Source organism: Pipra filicauda, unplaced genomic scaffold (assembly GCF_003945595.2).
Source record: "Pipra filicauda isolate LSUMZ 115617 unplaced genomic scaffold, ASM394559v2 scaffold68_size4259465_pilon, whole genome shotgun sequence".
Taxonomy (NCBI): domain Eukaryota; kingdom Metazoa; phylum Chordata; class Aves; order Passeriformes; family Pipridae; genus Pipra; species Pipra filicauda.
This window is the reverse complement of record NW_024104853.1, coordinates 1476384-1499278: the sequence shown is the minus strand read 5'-3', so window position 1 is coordinate 1499278 and position 22895 is coordinate 1476384. Positions and strand designations below refer to the sequence as shown.

The 22895-nt window shown below is 35.9% G+C and overlaps 1 protein-coding gene across 5 annotated transcripts in view; it reads right to left on the bottom strand.

Moving 5' to 3' along the window:
• Positions 1 to 22895, bottom strand: part of GABRG3 (gamma-aminobutyric acid type A receptor subunit gamma3) — a 328202-nt gene that overhangs the window by 295082 nt on the left and 10225 nt on the right. For 4 of the 5 annotated variants that reach the window (XM_039388838.1, XM_039388839.1, XM_039388837.1 and 1 more), the window contains exon 4: positions 13505 to 13572. In XM_039388838.1, the coding sequence (XP_039244772.1) occupies positions 13505 to 13572 (68 nt within the window). Of the gene's footprint in view, positions 1 to 13504; positions 13573 to 22895 lie in introns of those variants that run through there. The other variant, XM_039388840.1, reaches the window with a different exon arrangement.

Below are 22895 nucleotides of genomic sequence, written 5' to 3'. Positions count from 1 at the left end.
AAATTTTCTTTGACAGAAGAAGCATCCAGTCCTACTGGAGTAGCATTCTGCTGCTTCAACCTCAAGACCCTTCTGTTGTCTCCTGTTACAACCGGCCCCTGAAGGCAAGGGTAACTGAGGTTCTTGTTAATAGATCCCGTGGGGTGGATCAGAGTGAAACAATACTGTCCAGTGTGTATATATATGGTTTATTTTAGAACAATTTGATTGCAATGGAAAGAAGGTATGTAGCCACTTTGGTTATTATCTATAAAAATGCAACAATATAAAAGTATAAAGATACCACTTAAGAAAATATATAAGGAAAAGAAAGAAAGAGAAAGAAAGGATAAGAGTAGATAGTGGAGAGGAAAGATATGACCACCCGTGGATCCAGCAATGAGATGATTGTTGCAATTTCAATGTGTGATGGTTGCAGTCTTGATCCATCAGGGGTGGGAGAAGTCCACAAAACATAAAGTTCAGTGGCTTAGTATACCTTCAGGTTCAGATGGGAATGCCCAGGTACATCCATTGGAAGGGGAGTTTTACACTCTTGCAACACTGTGGATCATGCACAGTCCCCTGGTCAAAGGCCCCAGATTTGAGTCTGGGGGGTTTTCGGGGGTCTTTGATGGTTTAAGACCCCTTCTAAGCCCCTTAGACATGACATGACAGCTCTTAGCCCCCTAAGACATGACAGCTGTTTCCACATCAGTTTAGTTGAACCAGTTCTGCCCCATCAGAAGACCTTCAGGCCTACATGTGAATGTCCCAATACTTCTTCTGGAGCGGACTTTTATACTTGGGCCAGCTGTGAAAGGGAGGACATTGACATGATAAAAAGCATTATCCTACCTCCACAAGATCTGTTTCTTATTGGCCTTCTCCCTTGTCTGGCTCAAAACCCACTTTGTTGCTAAACAAAGGTTGATTTGTCACGGTCATTCTCTTGTGGCAGGTGCACACCCCCACTGGTTTATGCGGATCAGAGGTTTCCTCACCACACACAAAAAACTCTCCTCCTCCACTTAGGTTGGGGGGTGCAAACCTGGCCTCAGCAAAGCACCCTACTGCTTTTGCAAATGGCCAATTGTTTGAGTCATTAAACATTAACATTTCAGTCCCTCATATCTCCGTACAGTCACCTGCTGCAACTGCAATAACAATAAAAAGAACTCTCCTGTACTGAATAAAGAGCCTCAGATCAGAGAAAATCTGTTTATGCTGAAGGAGGAACTATTTTTGCAAAACCATAGCAGACTATCAAGAAATGCAGGACTGTTTTATCATGCTTGAACACAAATGAGGAAAAAAAAAATCAACCATAACTTTGACTTTTCAACCCCAAAAAATCTTCAAATATAACTTCTGTGAATACTTTCCTAGCTTTTAACATGAAAAATAACATATTACATGCCACCATATCATCATTTCTGTAGGTTCCTCCACAGTGAGTTCTGTTTGAGCTACCTTAGTTCCCAGTAACTATAAACCTTTGCTTGCCATCCCCTTCAAGAACCAGGAGAGTTCACCACTGGGTTTCACAGAAGTTTAATGTTAAGAATGTAAAGAAATTTGAGGCTACACCTGTAACAGTTCTTTCGGATTAAGCATATCCAGGCTCAAGCCTAGACTGTGTGGTTATCTTTCTAGCAATAAACTGGCTTTCCCTGCATACTCACTCAACCTTCAGAGTACCTCAGCTGAACTACCCAAACAAGGCAAAACAGATGGACACTAGTTCATAGCTGATAGTCATCCCCTGCTGTTGAAAACTTTATCCCAAATCTTAACAATACTCATCTGAAAATCAGTATTTATAAAGAAAAATATTACATAGATGTTTAACTAGATTATAACATCAACCCCAAGTCCTTATACCCTTATTTCACCATTTTATTTCAGTTTTATAAACCAAGATGGTTCCACAGCAGCAAATTACTAGGTAGGGCTAAAATTATCTACAGTTTTCTATGTAAAACTGACCCTGTCTTGCATCTCATCTTGGAAAATACTTGGTTCAAACAAATGGAGACCATGGAAGGGCTTCAAATTCTGAATGAAAAGAGAAGCCAAGCCTTGTAAAGCTAAATTAGACAGAAAAAAAAATTAAAAAGCACTTTCAAATCCAGTTCCTGACTTTGGCTTCCATGTGATACTTGGCATAAATCAGGTGACTCATTTAGGAGCTGACATATTTTTGGCATGTCCCTCATTTTTATTTAATTAAGATTTTGTCTGCTAGTTTGTTTGACATTTTATTTCAAGCATTTTACAAAGACCCTTGTAACTCTAGATCTATGTAGACTTTCAAATTTGAAAGATGCTGATATCTTATCACAGCCTATATATTTGTATGGGCTAAGATATATTAGCAACAGCACAAAAAAGCATTTCCTTATGCAGGACACCTAGGAAAGTATGGAGTTTTTTCTGTATGAGAAGTAAATTGACATTTATAATTTTCCTACTAAATAAGCTTATTCTTACAGTCTGTTGATACAGTTTTGCTTGCACAATGCCAGCAAACATAACTGCACAGGTATATCTTTATGGAAGAGCCATACCCAGCTGTTGATTCTCTGAGCACAGTGGGCTTTATGAGCAGAACAATTTTAATCCATGATCTATCTGATGGCTTTTCTGGTGAGATACTTTGAAAGAAGTCACAGTCTGACACTGCTATGTCAGCAAATTTTTCATATTTATATAAATCTGGGCTAAACCAAAGAGTGAGTACAAGTTGACCATTCAGTGCATCAGCTATAATTGTTCCCATTAGCTAGAACATTCACACAATACCAGTTAAACAAACTTTTTGGAAATCCAAAAGAAACTCCCAGGTAATTCTTTTAATCTTCCTCTGCAGTTAGCTAACCTAGCTGTGCCACAATCTGTCAAAAGCTTTGTGTGCTGGTCCAGTTTGGCAGCTCTCAAAATACGGGTCTAGTTTTCTCTTTTTAAGACATTCTCCTAGGCTTCCTACATTTGTTTTCACTTTCCTTTTCTTTTACAGTACCATCCAGATGGCAAAGAAATGCTCAGCCCTATTTACATAAATACAGTTTCAGACACCAGAGACTTAGAGAACATATTGCAGGGAAAACAGTGAAGATAAACAGATTTCAGGTGAGTGCAATCAAACAATACTGCAGTCTTTTCTTTTTTTTCTTTTTTTTTAATATACTCTACAAAAGAGTAATATACTAAATTATAGTATTATGCAAAATGAAAATGCCTAATACCTAACCTTTTACTCTGAAAACAATGAAAATTACTTTAGCAAAAGAGAAATACGAAAGCAGTAGGCTAGCACAGATCTGCACATTTCCATTTATATTGATGCAGTCAGCCACTTATGTCAGGTGAGAAACTAGGTTCCCTGTTGAATTCAGACCAAAACATTAGGCATCAGGCAGATCCTTTGCTACTGTACACATCACCTGTTTATTCAACCCATCCAGCACAGAAGAAATTCCCTAATTTATTGGTGTTTCACTTTGCACTCCCCACACAGTGCAAATTAAAAGAAATGACAGAAGGCAGTGAGGATCCAATATGTTCTACTGCCAAAATCAACTTTGGGTAACTTTGGGTCTTATAATTAGCCTCTCAGTGTGGGATATTTTAGGAGAACATGGCTCAAATTTATGCCTGGAATAGTTCCATTCATTTTCTGAGAGTCTAATTTAGCCCTTTTATTGTTTATGCTATTTCACACATTGCATATAGGTATCAGAATAAATCAGAGAAAAAATCATTGACTGCATTTACCTCGATCACTATGTATGTCCTAAATGAATCACAATCAAAAATGATTGCCTGAACTGAATTTGTCCAAAATTGTTAGTCTGATTTCAAATCAGCATTGAGAGGAGAGGCAAGCCTACATTATTCTGACCAAACAATATAGCTTGATAGCTCATCTCAGTGTCTAATGAAGTAACGTTTGCATAATGCATGAGTCCAATTTAGGAAAATTGAAACTGCTTTGCCTTAAAGATGGCCAGATGTTTACTGAGCATGTGATCAAGGGACAATTTCACCCAGAGAAATGAAGACCAAGACTGAGACAGACAAGTGATACAGAAGGAAATTTTTCATTTCCATTTGCAGTGGGGAAGACCAGCAAGCAGTTACTAAAATTAAGTAACAGGCATTATTAGTAAAAAAAAAAAAAAAAGCTTTTTTATCACAATATCATAATTATACTTAATACTTCATTACAATATAATAATCTCTATAAATTGAAATCCTAGGGTCATGCCTTTCTACAGTTCACAGTTTTGACCACTTTGTAATTCAACCTCAATCTGTAGGCTTTCTAGGTAATGAAAAAAACATGCTCTATATGCTGCAGTAAATACACCTGGGAGAAATATCTATCTGGAAAGCCATTTGAAAGCACAAAGCTGTCAGAGTGTAATATATGGAGTGTATGTAAGCAGATGGCAGTTATTTCTTTGTCTCAGTTAGCCAACACACTTTACCAAGCATGAACTATCAGCCAAAGCTCACTATCCCTTGAGTTCACTAGCTATTGTTTCCAAGAATGATTTTGAGAGGCAAGGTCTGAAAACAGAAGTAACTTGTTCTTATTGGGTAAACAACACAGGTTGGAAAAAAAATCACAAAATCTTGTGCACACGTATTCTTTTTCTTATCTAAGAGAGACATCACAAATTTCTAGCCTGTTGAGATAAACATGTTCTGGGGAAAAATAAGATACATTAATCGGCAGACAATAGATATAAAGGTTAGTACAGACAACTGATGCACAAAAAGGTGCAATAGACAGAAAAAGTGACAAGTAGTTACAACTTGCAGAGGTTACCAGGAGCACAAGTTGTACGGAGCCACAACATCAACACCTTTTTTGAGCTTGTGCTTTTCCATACTCAACACAATTATGAAATTTAGTTTCCAGGCTCCTTCTTTGGAAGAATTTAGTAATTTCTCTTGGGAAAAAGAACCAGGAGGTCTGAAACAGCATGGCTGTCTTATGAAATGTTCTGAAAATAGCAGCCAACCATTTTTGTCCTTCCTCCTCTGTTGCAGTTCCCTGTGATGTGTCACATTTGTTCTGTTTCTTGCATACAGTCTTCACAGGAACTTTTGGCTTCATAGAAGAATAGTAATACAGAAGCAGATTACATGACAGCGTGTCTATGATAACATGATGAAGGGTCTGCATGACCAAGTGTTTTCTCTATTTTTCCAAATATAGCTTTTTTCTAATACCTCGCCTAAATTCCTTCCTTCAAACTTTGCTTTTTTAAATCTCAAATCATAACAGGTACAACGGCCTTATTGTTAGCACATATTTTTGTTAAGACCTGAATTCCTAAAGAAGAATACTTACCAAAAGTGCCAGGAATCATACAGATTTCTTCTAAATTTCTAATCACACCTGAATCAAGTATTCACTATCTATGCAAGGAAAATATAAGAGGAGCTCAGACTGATGTAACTATTTAACAACATTGACACTTATGTTAAGATAGGCACTGTAAGAAAGAGCTTTACACCTTCAAACCTTTGTGAACCTGTTGTAATTTTCATACATCTGACTTGACAAATAGAGGGTCATGTTCACAAAGGTATGAAAGCTATGTATTTAATATCTCATATGACTAAGTTCCTTAAGTACTTTTAAAAATCTGTTCTCCTTGCAAAATATGCCAAAGCAATTGAGAGAAAGGAAGAATCATTTTTCCCTGCTCCCAAGTCTCCCAAGGAATGCAGTTTCCAAGATAAGTTCTGAGCACAAACAGCTAGCCCTGGAGTAAGCACAGAAAACAGTCAGAAGGGAAGGCAGCAGTTTCTTTGGTTTAAGGATCTCACAACAGCCTTCAGAATTTAATCTCCCAGACCCCTGAATAGTATCTGTAACTTAACACCCCCCACACTTAGTAAAATTATTATATTAGCATTAAAACATCTGTTGCTAATTCTAATGCAGTGACTCCACTGTAGTATCTAAGATGTTTAACTAAAACACATCAAAAGCTCTATGGTCAAAAGTGTCTGTTTCTGTGTAGTACACAAAAAGCTAATAATAGTTATAACAACAGCTTCCTCTCACCAAATTATCATTCAAGACACATTTTAAGTGTAGAAAACAGCTAGTCCAACACAACACAGTATATATCATAAGCACCTATATCTTAACAGTCTAAGGAAAAGCAGACACAAAAAAGACTGAAGTGGAAATAACTTTGAGTAAGAAACCTACAAAAACAAATTAACAACCTAGAATATCACTACTTTGACCACATAAAAGTCCTTTTTCCAGATCAAGAAAGTAATAAATCAAGACTGATTTAAAAAGAGGAAGGTGTACAATGTTAACAAAAGCATGGAAGTGCTGGGATACAGATACAACCCTGCATGCTGTAGACATTTTTAATTGCATAAACCAAGCATTTGTATTATTCTTCAGTTCAGTGTAGTCATTCAGAAGAAATACCTTATCTGTACCAGAAAAAGCATGTCTGAGAGTGCTAAAGAGTAAAAGACAACATGTTCACTAAAAAAGCTTGAAGTAAAATGTAATATAATTCTCTAAACCTTATTTTTCAGCAATGAGACAATAAAGGAAATTATGTCCAATTAGACTGATAACAAGCTCTCTTGTGGGAAAAAAAAATAATTAAGGAACGTGGGTTCTTCATGGGTTTTATTCATTGCAATAAGGGTGTGAAAAATGAAGAGTATTGTTCTGATATTTAAATGACACTGATGGACAGTATTCATTCTTTACCAACCAAAACCAAACTTACAGAAAACTGAAGATGATTCTGTGACCCAATAAGGGTTTATATGGGGTCACACTATATTGAGTTATTTCTTCCTAACTATAAGCACATTTGTAATGTCACTGGAATTGCTCTATGGATACTGTGATGGCTAGATCTGTGTTTCCAGAAAGTTATATCATGAAGTCTTAGAACAACTTGTCTTTAGTACTGCTCTATTACTTACTGAACAAATCAGCAACGTCCAGTTGCTTCTTGGATAAATCCATCACTGAAAGAACTAAGGAAGACCAAACTCTCAAAACTATGGTTTAAATTATGTCAACATCATTCAGGAATCCAATAAACAGGTCAACACAAAAGTAATTGCTCTTTCATGGAGCAATCATGGAAAGCTCAAATTCAAAAACAAAGTTGATAAACACTTGACCGCTCAAAAATTAAATTGATTTAGGCAATGTGGTCATCAATTTACCCTAAAGTAAATCAATATCCTTTACAGCAATTTAGCCATAGTTTCTCTAAACTAATTTTCCCAAATGTTGGCAATAAAGAACATGAAGCTAAGTAGCTCTGGGTAGACAAAGAGGGTAACTGCAGTTCCTTTCTAAAGGAACTGTAACAGTGAGTACACTTACTCTAAAGCCTAAGACTTGCAGGCCCAAGAAATAGGTTATTGAAATGGGAGAAATCAAGCTTTAAAAACTGGAACCAGACTGGAAAGGAGCTTCTTACCATTCTTTGTGTGAAGGCTAATATATTCACTCAAAGAGAAGGTACCTGTTAGATATCATAGCACTGTTCAGCTGTGGAAAAAACAGTGCTCTTCAGATCTTTTTTCAATGCCCATTACTGAGCAGATGAGACATTTAAAGTAAATTGCTCATTTGTCATACACCTTTTGAGACAACAATAAGGCTAAGTTCATCGATATTTGACAATCTTTTTGAATTCTGATTTTTTTTATTTATTTTTATTTATTGCTACACTTCAAAGAGCTCAAGCTTCATTGTAGAAAAATTATAATTCTAGTCCATCCCATTGCACCTCAAACAAGGGTGGCCTAGGGCCTTTATCCAAGTCTCTACCTGATAGGCCCTATTTTAGTTACACAGAGTGGGGCTCTAGAGAAGACAAAAGTAGAAGCTGACAAGGTGATATACGTGAAAAAAATCAATCTATGCTCATTTTTTCCTCTCTAGCTTCCTCCTTTCCAGCCTGCTTCACTTTTGAGATTATATGAGCCTCTCACAAGCTCACTGGTGGAACACAAGTCACACATAGCTTCAAGTTTCATTTTATTACTACTACCTCTCAGAAACGTTTTCATAGTGAGGCATTGACTGCCAGAGTTTAAAGCAACAGGAATGAGTCTGTATGTGAGTTGATTTTATCAGCAAAAAATCCATTCATCTTAAAAGTTTTCAATCACTTATATCTTTTTTATAATGAGTGGTTCAAACTTAATGACAGTATATAAATATGCTCTGGAAACAAGAATAGTAACTTGATCATAATCTAGCAAAATGTTTAAGTGTACAATGAGTATCTTAGTCCTCATAAATAAACAGATCCACTCAAACTAAAATTCAATCCAGGACATGAGTGTTCTCTTATGTCACAGAGCAAAAAAGGAGCCTGTAAAATTTGCAGGGAAAAATACAAATACCTTGAGGCATTTCATTATTTTAGAGATTATCTTAACTCACCAACTGGAAAACTCACTCCTCAGAAATAAGAGAAACCACCTCTCTACACAATTGCTTTATAAATAGATTAGGTAAGACAGTGAGATACAGTTAGAAAAACACACTCCAAGTTAACAATAAACAGCCTTGCACTCCAACAGGGTCTTGCACTATCTTGGGGGAGATGCCTGTAAAGGAAATACTTGGGGCTACACAGTGGGTTGAAAAACAGATGAAATCTGGCTACAAAGTAGCTTTGCCCTATTATGGAAAGATTCACCATGTTTCTGTAATTGTAGATGTTCTAATAATAATTTTAACTAACAAGTAAATAGACATAAAGACTAAAATTATGCAAGAAATTCAGGCTTAATTATAAACTCTGAATAGTATTTTAGACAAGTCTCCACATCAAGACTGTTCTTTTAAATACCTATTGTGTATAGTGTAGAAGCAAAATTAGCATGTGGGCACTTTGAAACTGAGGTTAAAAGGAGTCTACCAATACATTAAGGGGTAAAATAGAGCAAAAATTGCTTTTATTTTACAACACTTAACTGAACAAAAGGGAAATACAGTGCCCATATAGATATATGACATATCCTAGAGAGCAGACACAATAAAATGATGAAATACATAAAAGAAACACTCTATCATAATTACCCTTTAAGAACACCTGAGAATAAAGAGATGAGCATGTATCCAGCAGATAACCAATTACTATTTTTATGAACAGTAAGTACAGTTTATAGCTTGCTTCTCACACTGTCTCTTCAACATACATTCTGTACAGCTGTGTTAAAATGACATTTCAGTTGCAAAAACGATATAGGTGTCAAATTCTTCCTTCACCAGCAATTTGTGCTGCAGCCTCAGATTCTCATAGCTGCTCAGTTAACACTGTATATGTGAGCACACAAACACTCAGCCTTTGATGCCATTGACATTTAACAGTCTATGTAAACTCAGTGTGCTTACATTTCTGTCTCAGAAAACTACTACTAAGGGATTTTTTTTCCCCAGCAGTTATGTCTAGTTCCCAGTATGTGTATTGGTGTCTCTTCTTTCTCTGTTCCTTTATACACAAGCTAGTAATGCTTATCTGTAGAAAACCAGGCTACAGTAAGCCACATTAAGACTAAGCTTTATAAGGCAACTTATAAATCTTCACAGTTATTGACAAGAACTGGATGGTTGACAAAAAGTGGATCATGGATTTTAATGCAAAATCATATGCTTCCTGGACAACATTTTGAATGGGAAGTATTTAAAAAAAAGACACCTAGAAATGAAAAATGAGTGATATGGAATTCATACACCTGTTTTACAATATAAAGTATGGGGAAAAAATAAAAACAAGATTGCAAATGAATTTTTGAATTTAAAAAAAAAAACAGACCAACATTAAAAAAAAAACATTTAGAAGATCCCTAACAGCAGTGGAAGCATGTTCATTATGATTACAGATATAAGAAAGCTTTTAAATACACAAAAGGTTGAAATAAAATCTTGCATGCTACAACTCAAGGTCTCTAATGACATTGTCACTTGGAACTACCTCCTAGTATCACTCAGCCTGGTTTTGCTTGTTTAATCTTACACAATCCCTATTTCTTAATATCAGGGTTTTTAAACCATGCCCCAAAGAAATCTTCTCTGTCACAGACAAAGGAAGAGTCACCACTGTCTATCCAGAAAACAAGTTTCTATGGTCATCATAAAGGTATTACAATGATGAGTCTCTAATAGAAGAGCAACTACATTACTGTCTTACAATCACTCCTGAGTTTTTTTTCTGGAAATCTTGAGGTTTAAAATAGACATTTTCTATTTTAAATTTTCTATTCTAGAGAGTACCTAGAAAATGAATCACTGATCAGACTTTTAGGTGAAGTCGCAAAAAGTCTTGCAGGGTTAGCCATATATTCCTGTGGATTATGCCATCCTTGTCACTGAACACTCTCTCTCCCTTGGCTTGAAGCCTTTTTGAAGGGATCCCTGACATTCCTTGCCCTTACAGCACTTCCAATCTCAGTCTAAGAGGACTCACTTTTCCTTAGGTCCACAAGTATTCACATACAATTCATTTGAGATTATCTTTGCTATAAGTAGGTGTCTGATAGCAACTTTTTCCTGACTATTAAAGAAAGAGATATTAATATTCATACACAAATCTAATTTTAAATACAACAGTTACTGATGTGAAAAGCTTTACTCTACAAAAATGGTTTGAACATTCAGGTGAACATCCATTGAAGAGACATCTTGATATTTTATTTCCTAGGTTTCTCTCTCTAGATGAAAATTACTGATGAGAACTGATCAGAAAATATACCTGCAGAGTTCGATCTCTAGAGCAGCTCCACATGATTTGCCCTCAGAAGTGCTGCAGATTAAGAAAAAAGTAATTGAGCTAAGGTCTAAGTTTTGAACTACACGGCAGGGAAGTTCACCTTGTATGTGTTGATGATCTCACTCTTGAAATAAAAGAGATGGAAATTAATGTAATCGTCTTTCTTTTTGCTCAATCAACCAGCACATTACTGAGTTACCTTGATAGAATAGCTCAACTTTTAACAATAATTTAGGGGAGAAAAGCTAAAAGTTCCTGATAGGATGAGCAATATAGCATATGTATATTCTAGGAAGAATTCTCTTTTTTTTATCTCCTGAAATGGGATTTTCATGCACATTCCTCTCCCTTTGAAAGTTCAGTTATATGACAGGTATCAGACTGAGGGTGGTCCCTTTCTTTCTCTTCCTCTGAAACAGGTAATTTCCAGCTACTGTTTCTGTTCAGCTGTTTGTGTACCCATGCTTCAGCAGTCTACATGAAAAACTGCTTACTTAAAAATAAATAAATTATGTTTTAAATTATTATTATTTTTTATATTCAAAAAGTGTTTGATTTTTCCTTCTAGTAGACCATCACAGAGCTACTGAATACTGTAGCCAAACAGCTGAAATAACACAAATGGAGAGAAAAGCTCCTCAATCAGTTCTGCCACTGTAGAGACAAGTCATCATACAGGACAATAACTTGCAAGTTTGTGAGGAGGACTTCCCATCTTCATTGTAAATTTGAGACTTCAAGTTCATTTCTGCTCTCTACATAAGTTTGGACAAACTCCAAAGTAACAGAGCTTCTGGACAAAAGTTTGCTACATTTGAGTGCCTAATTAACCTCCTATATTGATAATTAACTTTGAGAACAGAAATAAAACTGAAAAGTACTAAGCTAGTTCAGATTCAGTTTCAGTGGGATATACTGCCCACAAGCACATCTGAAATAAGGTCCATTTCTATTCAAAAGTTTAAACATAGCTTTAAGCAGATTTGAGTCCTAAAAATATCAGATACTTACATTTTAGATTTCATCACTGTTTTACTTACCATTCTGCCTCTACAGATTATATGTAGTTTTTTTCAGCTGTAAGCAAGAAATATTGCAATGCTATACGCTAATTAACTATCCTAATAAGACCATCTACTATCAAAGAGATACAGTATACTTCTTTAAAATTGATATTTGGGTGCATCTTTCTATCTTGGTGCCATAGGATATAGTTCAAGATGCTCAAAGTTAATGGATAAGTATGACTGTGCCATAATCTTCCAAGAACCATTGATTTCTTCTATTATTTTTTACTTCTTTCTACCTGAAAGATTTGATTCTAATCAAATATTTCCTCATTATTTCACATATATTTCTAGCACCACAAAATCCTACTTACAAGCTAGCTCAGAGGGGCAAAGAGCAAAAATACATTGAGAAGTAAGCATCCTCACCATTGTCCTCATTGTTTTTGAACGGAGTTCCCATTCTAGAGTAAATGCAAGCCAGAGAACCTTCCAATAAATCGTTCCCTGCAGAAGTTATTCTGGTAGGCCATCAGGGAAGAGCAAGATAATTATCTATTTATTAGTTCAAGAATGGAGCAGGTACTCCCATTGCTTGACATTCAGTGCTTCACATAAAATATGACCAACCCATTTCACAGTCTTTGAATATGATGACAAGGTGTTCACAGCACACAATTTGTTCTGTGTTTACTTGCCAGATTTTCCATTGCCAGGATGCATAGGAGTCCCTGACCACCTAATATTTGACATGCTGCAATTATCTACCTTCTTCCATGTATATAGGCAAAACCGAAGAATAAAGCTGAATGACCACCTTTCAAACTCAGGAACTTTTCTTCCAAAAATACAAAACATATATGCTGTGCATTCATTCAATTCTTATATGAACATTGCACATTGTAAAAAAGAAAAAGACATTGCTTTGAAGAGATTATTTTAAGAGCTGTAAGTACAGTAAGATAGTAACTGGTCCTCCATTTCCAAGCCGTGTTAAGAAAAAAATCACCCCTATTTATTAAAAAGAATAATATGCTGAATTCAAACTTGAAAGTTCCGCAAGCAGCCACAGTTACCCATAACCCCCCAGAGCTACATAAACCAGGTTGCTTTCTAAATCTGAATGTGTTGCTGCAGAACTGAGGAATGACCTGGAGTTAAGACCACAATAACTCACCAACCATAGGTTTCACTGTCACACTCTTTCAGTTTCTCCTGCCTTTACACATGCAGTACAGCTATACGCAACTTCTTCAAAATTATACTTTAGGGTTCAGGATTGTTGGTAACTCAATGAAAGAAAAGTAACCACTGAAGAGATGATGAATTTCAAATAAATATACTGTTATTATAGGATGGCTTTCATTAACTCCGCATTATGAAGCTCTGTATATTCAACTGCCTCTTGAAACAACAACTCAAGAACTTCCTTGACAATTGCTTCGCTTCATACTTATTTTTCCCTAAGATAGCTATTTTACCACTGAAGATCTACCAGCATTTTGTGATAGACAACACAGAGCATAATATTGCTTGTAGGTTTGTTCTTCTCTTGATGAGACACAAAAGAGAAAAACAGAGTTATACTGAAAACAGAACTAAATCAGAATCAAAACAACTTATCTCAGTGGTATTTATTGTCTTTTTCAAAAGCTAGTATTGATGCCAAGATCAGCATAAACTCCAGATAAAAATCTTTGTTAGCAAGTCACTTACCATATTTATTGATGATACAGGACCAATGCTGTTGACGTAAATGTCAACATCGATAACTGTTGGTTTTACTGTGGAGAAAAAAAAAATTAATATTATTTTCCAGACAACATAAGTAATCACTTTAAATACTTTCTTCCCCCCAAAAAGGTGGAGTTTTTTCAGATACAACTACTGAGAAATACGGAGTATGTATTTTTCAGGAAGACAAAGTTCTTTTCCTCCTACCCAACAACAAAAAAATGACATAAATTAAAACCTGTACCACTTTATCATCATGATCCCCATTTATCTCGGCAGCAATTTGCTAAAGAACCTTTCAGTGCTAAGCACAGTAGCTCAAAGTCAAAACCTAAGATGACTGACGTGAAACTAGAAATAATGCAGCACATTCCTTTTTCCCTTTGTCTCAACACACAGGTCCTTTAGCCTGTTTGTTCCACATTAAAAAAATCTTTCCAGACTTTTGCATCTCATCTCTCAGCCCTGAAATTCTCCTAACTTAGAGTAAAATCTCTATGAAATCTGATTAGCTAAACCTAAGCAACTCTTCTCCTTTCAATTTAGACTCATTCCCTTCAGTCCACATTGCCTTTGCACTCACTCATCCAAAGGCTTTTGAATTTGATTTCGTTTAGTCAATGCACGTTTCTCACAAGGTCTTCTATGTTTTCAGTACTTGCAGTACTTAATAAGCCAAGACAAGCTCTGTACCTTTTTCTTTTGCTGAGGCCACTAGGATTTATCTTTCTTTTAGCATCTTTGGTGTCAGTGTACCTCCTGAACATTATTCAGATACCTGTTAGTGGTGACATAACCTAACACTAAAATAATGCCACTCCTACACTGAAATGCACGTTCATTTTTTTACTTATGCTGCCCTTCTTCCAACCCCACAGAGTACACATTAGGCTCTAAATTGAGATCTAATTTGGAGATTTACTTTCTCCAGGGTTAGCTGACTCAAAACTAAGTATAAAGTATAAATGCTGTTCCAACCTGCATAGTCAGAATTGATGCAAACTTGGCCCTAGTAGGCCAACAGCTACTGTCAGACACCTGTCTTTTCCATAAAAGCACCTATTCCTCTCCATAGTTTTCAAAAATCTCCAGAGGGAATTCAAACTGCTGAAGTTTGGGAACTATGTTGAACTTGGACTTTTTGCACCTAACCCCCAAGACCCCTAGAATGAGGAAATGCATGTACATCACTCAAAACTCAGAAAGCTTTCCTCTGGGAAACCACTGAGCAGGGAAGTGAGGAACAGTTAAATTCTGTGGTTTTGTGGGAAGTTTATCTCTGGTAAGTAACAGTCAATTTGTCTAAAGCCATCCAGCACAAAGCTAAAGACAGACAAGAATGTTCACATGTAAAGTTAAGTATATTTTGCTTGCATCTCCCGAATTTCAGACTAACAATGAGATGTCAAGTAGTTTTAAAGTACTTGAAAAGTTAAATGGTTCTAAAAATAGTGGGCATGCTGGCTTGTCATGTAAGACTTTGGTATGTACGAATCATTAAGAAGACTATATCCCATGCTGCAAAAAACAGACATTAAACTGGGTACAAATAGTGGTTAAAGATTATAACAATTCTCTCTATTTTATTAACTAACACATACTTCTTTGATTGCATATGATCAGAACATCCAGGATTATTTAAGGTTGTGGTTTCAAACTGTCTGAAGTACTGGCTGATAAACTCAGATCTCCCCTGCAGCAAAAGGAAATTTGAACTCAGCTGAACAAGCTCAGCTGATTAAAGCAACTCTAATTGTTCCCAGCTAATAACTAAATAGGAGTCTAGTGGATTCTGGTAATGAGACTTGCCTCAAAATGCAGTAATAAATGTCATTACATAGGAATTGGTAATAGCGGGGAACTACAGCTAGCTCTTTCACAGAGATAGAATACATGGAATAAAGAGCTCTAATCTTTTTAGGGTTTATGCACCTATCTAGCTGGAAGTTAAAAGCTAAGGAGTTCTGGTGAATGTTAATGGCACTAGACTTAGTGATGCAAATTGGCATGCACTTGAATCTTGGCAGGACCATGGACAAAATTCAGGACCAGAACACAGTGCTTGGAATCCGTTTTTGTTTAATCATTGCAGTTAAGTATATAAATAGATTATGAGATGATAATTTTTCCTTAATATGCCAGGCCAAATTCTCTTATTGTGCAAAAAAAAAAAAAAAAATTAAGCACTGCTTGTTAATGCCAAAGAGAATTTGATCTTACTCACAGTAAAGGTCTAATCTTGAAACAGAAGAAAACTAATAAACAGTCACTTCTGTCAAATTAAATCAGCATCTAGCCTCAGATATTCATAGTGAAATTCAAATTGAAAGTAAATTAAAAAATAAATACAGGTAAACTATTATACTATTACAACAACAACAACAACAAAAAGACTGAAAGTTTCTTTGAATTATTTTATTTTGTTTTCCTAGGCAGAGGTCAAAAATAGAAGTGTAATTTGACTGTATGGTAAATACGTGTTCAGGTTTTGAAAGAAAATACAAAAGAGTATAGTTCTTGTTGCATGTGGTCTTTCATGGATATAAACAGATATAAACTGGGAGGATCATCAGGTATAAATATTAGATTTGTTATCATCAGATTTTAATTCAAAATACTAACCATAATGAGGCAAAGATTTCAAGATTACTTCCTCCTAAATGCATTATAACAAAGAAAATAACTGACTCTTAAAGTTATTGTTTCTTCTTAGAAAAAACTCACCCTCTAACAATCTTCAAAATAAACTGAGCTTCATGGAAAGACATAAATAGCTACATTACCAGGGAGACTGGACCAGATGACCTACTGTGTTCCCTTCCAACCTCACCCCTTCTATGATTCTGCAATTTCAATGCCTGCTCAGTTTTTCTGTATCCTACATGAATTTGTGACTGCTCAGTTCAGGAAGGAATTCAAGTCACACATGGAGTTGTTGAGCTGCAGATGGAGCCTTTTTTCTTGCACTAGAAAAATCCTCACAGTCTTGTTGACTGAAAAACAACAGTGTTAATACCTCGGTAAAAGTTGGCAATAAGATCACAAATAGACACTCAGCTCCAGTACCATTTTGGTACTGGCATACACCAAAGATAGTTCTAAAGAGCTGTCAGAAACTTAGAAAAAGTACTGGCAGAACCATGTATATACAACATGCAGGAGAGCAATTAAAGGTTGTTAACAAACGTACTAACTTTCTCAAAGTTCTTTGAAATAGTCTTTAATATACAGCAGTAACTTTCCCTAAAAGACAATATAAACACGTCCAAGTAACTGCAGTGTTATGCTGCTACACAGTGCTATCTAAGGTAAGCTAACTGCTTATAACTGTCATCTAATCTTTAAACATGTTGATTTTGATTGAGTGGAGTTATAAAGCCAATCAAAATATCTGCCAAAAAAACTAAGGTCATCTGATCCAAATGTCCTGGCTTTGAGAGAGGCAGTGTTAATATACCAGTTAGCCTTGGAAGCATCACGTTGCAAAGGCACTACTGAATGAAAGTTGCCTACAAACTTTAGACAGTTCAAAACACACTTGGCCACAGGAGTCAGGAGTTCAACACTGCTTGCAAAGCTCACATAAGAAGACAGGTGAACACCTAGACAGTTAGAGTAGGTGGTCAGGTATGTCTGGACAGGTATGTCTGGACACCAAGACACAGAAATGCCTAGAATAATGCTCTGATCATAAATACACATGCAAGAAAACTGTAGGATTTATTTAGTCCTGCTTTATAGATTTACACTGGTGAAATAAACAGTACCTGAGCTTGAATCTCATTAAATTCCATGAAGAATTTGCTCTTGGACATACGTAAGTTGATCATGTATGTAAAAAACTTGACAAATAAATCAGGAGAATTTTAAAAGACTCCTGAGAAAATCAAAAAAGGGATTATTATACAATTTCATGTCATGTAGGGAAAAAATGTGCAATAAGTTCGGTCATTTTATTATGCTTATTTAGTACTCTAAATTAACATGTCCTTTTAAAATATCTTTTTATTTTTGATAGATCTTCACTATTCAGAATTGATGCTTATTTAATGAATGAAACCACTTTGCTTCCTTCAGAAAGCTTCCTCCACATTTGAAGTCTGTCCAAATAGCATTCATGTTCCTGCACAAGTCATAAATATTCAGAAATATTTTTAAAATTTTAATATTGAGAAATATTTTTTAGAAGCTCAATTAAACAGAGTAGATCAAACTGAGCTCTCATAAATTTTAAAATAAAATGAAAATTATGTTTTGTTGAGAGTTGACCTTTCTTACACTGTTCAACCAACTCCCAGGTTTATACCGGTTTTATGCAAAACAGCAGTAGTAAAAACGTTATGGATCAATACACACATATTTATAGAAGCAAAGCAATTAGCACTAGATTTTTTAGAAGGCACAACCACATAGCAAACACAGTATCATCTCTGTTTCAGAACTACACAGCCACTTAAACTCTGCCCAAGTTCCACAAGACTTCTGAATGCAAAGGACTTACAAGATTGGCTCTACAGTAATGAGATATTTTTTGAAATTACTCTATAATGATATTTTACATTATCTCATTAGCACATAAATTGCTAACTTTAAATTGGGATAAAGCTGTAATAAATCGTTACACAGTTATCAGTAACTGTAGTAGTAGTGACTGTAGTGTTAATTTTTACTTTGCATTAGTGATTATGACTATTAAAATTTTCCTACGTGTCCTTATAGGCGAGATCTATTTACCTAGTTATTCGTGTAAAACAAACTGCTATACTAACAACTCACTTCTCAAGGCTAACTGTTGTCAGCTGAAACACCTCTATTTTACAGCAGATTACCACATCTGAAGAAAGACATGGTAACAAGAAGTGTTGAGTCACCACCCCTGGAGTATTTAAAAGATGTGTAGATGTGGCACTTAAGGACATGGTTTAGTGGTGGACGTAGGAGTGTTAGGTTAATGTTTAGACTCAAAGATCTTAAGAGTCTTTTCCAACCTAAATGATTCTATGATTCTATTCTATGATGCTATGAAGATATCAGTGAGGAAAATTAAAAAACCTCATTCTTCCTGCATGGAACAGAATGGACTTGAAAACAGATAGAGGTTAAAGTTCTCCACTTGCTACACACAAAGAAACCCTAACAGAACTGTCATCCCCATGTTTAGTTTCAAACTACCAAAATGGGACTGAAAATGAAAACCAAAAGGATAATCAAAAATTGGGTGCAGACTTTAAAGAAAGTTCAGATAACAGCAATACCAGGATGAGAACATAGTCCTCCAAAAAGGACATTTTTTTCACATGCCAGGTTTGGTTGCCATTTTCTCCAGGAGTATGAATGACAGTGTGCACATAAATGACTCCCTCAATTCCCTGACAAATCACTTTTTATCTTCATTTCCCACCATCACTATCAATCAACCTTCAGCACTTTCATTTTCACCTTTTCCTAATGCACAAGCTGCAATTTTTCCAGTATTATGTTGTGGAATGAAAACTGTAGATCTTAATGGTTAGGCTTGTTTTTCAGTCAATCCATAAAGTTTCCATTTTGTTTTACTTACATTCGTTGGAGGGGGGAGTTCCTATGTGATATCATAAGACTGAACAATAATTGAATTTGTTCCTGCAAAGTTTAGCAAGCTAGCAACCACGGTCTGGATGTACAATAACAGTTATAAGAAAACTATACAGTTGCAAAAATGAGCAAAAATATTTAAAATAATATGTGCAGAAAGTCTTCCCTATTTCAAGATAACAGAATAATTAGTCTGTGGCACAACCTCAAAACAGCAACTCTAACACTGTACATCTGTCCAGTTTACAAATACTTGCTCAGAAACCTCTTTAATGCCAGCATAGTCTGGGTAATCAGAGAAAGAAGGAGAGAGGAGGGAAGAAAAGGATTTTCTTATGTAATTAGGATCTCAGACTTTCCCTGACTCTTACTTAACTTTCAGCTTATGGCATTCTGGAAGTCTGCATGCTATACTTCCAACCTCTTCTCAGATTTCTTAGGTGAAGTTACAGAAAAGGAGAATAAGAGGTGAAGTTACAGAAAAGAAGAGAGAATAAGAGCTAACAGCTGCTACATATAGCTTTGGGTCTGACAATTTGGATTAAGAGTTTGGCAAACATTAACTGCCAACCAAACTTCCCTGCCTACAATGTCATTCAAGAAAAATATTCCATCTGAGTTTGTATTGAGTAATTTCAGCAAGTAACCACTGATAGGAAATAAAACTCTAAATAAGAGCTGTGTAAATTAATTATTTACATTCACAAAGGGAAGGTTGTATTTTAAGAGTCTTTACTGTTAAGTACTTGGGTAAAAAGCTTCTTTCTCCAACACTAAACCAGTACCCCTTTGTCAGCCAACAGATTACATACAAGACACAAGTATCACATACTTCCACTAGTTCATTAGAAATTAGACCAAAGAGCATTTTTATATGCAAGGAATTGTATTACTTGAGTTAAATTATGAGAGCAGTTTCAGAAAAACAGCATTTGAATACTAAAATATTTCTATATATTGACATACTGAAAGCTGCAAAATTCAAGTGTTGCTTTCCAGCATTGAATTTACATCAGGTGATCTAAAAAAGAGCAAAAAAAAAAACCAGACAAAAAACCTGTTAAATAATAATAAAAATTAAACTGGGTTGCTTGGGGGTTTGGGGGCTTTTTTATGCAGAAACATCAAATTGAAGGGCTTTAGACTCATTGCATTGGACTAAAATTTCTCTACTTATTCTTTTAGTATGACACATTGAAAGATTTACCTGAGAGAAGTATGAATAAAAAGTAGGGTGTTTCCCCTGACAGCTGAAAAACGGTGAACTAAAGCAGGTCAGAAAGCCAAGTCAGAAATTCATCTCTGCTCACTTCCATGATTAAACGATTAGAAAAGCAGAATGTAGGCATGAAAAAACTCACTGTCAGGATCCTGTCCTAATCAGAGCTGTTCCCATGCCAGATTTTGAAAGAGCCTATGTTTGATGCACTGTACTGGCACCAAACGAGAACTATGTGCAACCAACCTCCTTATTTATGTATTATTTTAAAACTCAAATATGGATCACAAAAACAAAAATCTGGGATTTTGGAGTGTTCACAGAGTAATTTACCCCTCACTTGGTAACCTTGCTATTAATGTTCTAGAAATGTTTATGACAAAATCTGCAGAAGAAAGCGTCAATTACTAAAGATGCTGGAGAATTAGAACTCCTGCAGACAAACAAGAAATCCCTTCTATCCTCCCACATATAACAGAGATCATTCTCATTTTCATTGAATAGCAATGCTTTCCTCAAGAATATTCCTCCTCTTACATAGGTGTGCTTATACATAATGCATGGGAAATGACTGGCACTAAAATAGTCCATATTTACTGTTTTACTCATGGAAATGGACAGTTAATGGATTTCCAGTTTGGTGGCTGAATCAGAGCAAAAGTTTTCTGAAATGAAGACAATCCACTTCATACCCCTCACTCCTCCCTCACACCACCCCCCCCCAAAGAAAAGAAAAAGGAAGAGAAGTATCAATGAGAACAATGAAAGCATTTCTGATTTTTTTGTTATGATCCTTTTCAGCTCCTGAGCTCTCACTATATTCAGCCCTATTTCCTAAGTCTTAGCCACAGCATTTTGGGTCCTCAACAATGGGCTATTCAAGTTTCTCCTTCCATATAAACCTAAATTAGACTAATAACCACAATGTTCTACAGTGCCCAGTACTATAGAATTTGGATCCAGGTCTATGGCTTTCCTCTCCTGAGTGCTGCCATAACACAAACAGAATTTACTCCCTATCTCTTTCCCATGTACTACCTTTACACGCTAGTTAGCTCTTTAAATACCACTGTCTATAATCAATCCTGAAGTGATGAATGTCTCTCTCACTACTTCATGTTATAAGATGCCTGACACTGTCTCTTGTAGACCAGCACAAAAGAAGACTTACAGCAGAAAGTAGTAATTTGACCTGGCATGACAGTTTACAGCTTTCTCTGTACTATCATCTAGGAAATATTTTGATCTGTCAGGCAATAAGAAACCCTCTGTCACCACATATGGGGGAACCTAGCTGGAGCTAATTTAAAGAGCATCAGGTGTGGCAATCAGCAGCTAGCAAAAATAACTCGACAGCCTCTGTGGTAATAGCCTGTGGTGCACTTCAGAGTTCTTTTCTGTGTGGTATGCTAGGAAAGCGGGTCAGGCAGAAGAAAGATTATGGTACTGCTTCAGAACTCAAGGTTTTCAACAGGATTGTGCTTGAAAAAGAACATCTTTAAAAAGCAACAGAGTAAAAGTTTTGCCCACTCACCCAACAGATTTGCTCCTTGCATACACTGAGAAACTGGTTAAACTAGTTACAGAGAAAACTTTAACCTGCCTTAAAAGAGAACTGCTGTTAAACGCTACCAAGCCAGCACAGTAAAGCACATCAGACAGAAATTAGTCTTCCATGTTTGCTGATACAAATGAGCTCATTTATTTCTACCAGCTACACTTATGAAAAACTACTCAGGGTACTGAGAGCTGCACAGCGGTTTCTGAGACTGTTCTCATCTTCAGAAATATGGCTAATGGTTACAAAGATAATTGGGGAGCAAGGAAAGCCAGCTTGATTCTCAAGACAGCTAGAACTGGTGCAATCAGAATATTACATATTTCAAAGTGAATTTATTTGGGCTTATAAATAAACAATAAATACAGGGCTGTAAGGATCAAATTATTTTAGAGGATCCAAGAGGAACCCATGAGTTACTGCAGGATAATTGAAAAAAAAGGAAGGAAAAGCAGGCATTAGTGGTGAAAGTACCTCAGAACACAAGTTGATGAAGTTTTCTTCAACATGTGCATTTCAGAGCCTTCCTTAATGTAATTAGACATTCGAGAAACAGAAGATGCAAACATGCAACACAAATTACTACTCTGCAGTTCTAAGCTTAATCTAGGGTGAGACTTTTTTCCTCCCACTACTAATGGTACATTTCAGAAACCTCTCACATACTAATCTTTTTGATGGGTAAGGTGACTTTCACAATGAAATAAAAAAAGTAGCATATTCCACATGTAAGCTCACTCAGGGAACGTGACTAGCAAACTTTTCACTTTCTTTCACTGCTACACTTTCTTTCACTGTTACAAGTTTTCTATTTAAGGTAACTTACATTCCATGGGAAGTTCAGGTTGAAACAGGTTCTGAAGGTAGATTTATTTTCCAGAACTCCATTGTAGACTAAGCTGTCCATTAAGGAAGGTGAAAAGGAAGGTTTCATTAAAGTAAATTGACTTTGAAGGAAATATGTTTTGTTATGTGGTATTTAATTTACCTGCGTTTTGCTTCATTTGTAAGTCTTCTTTTGT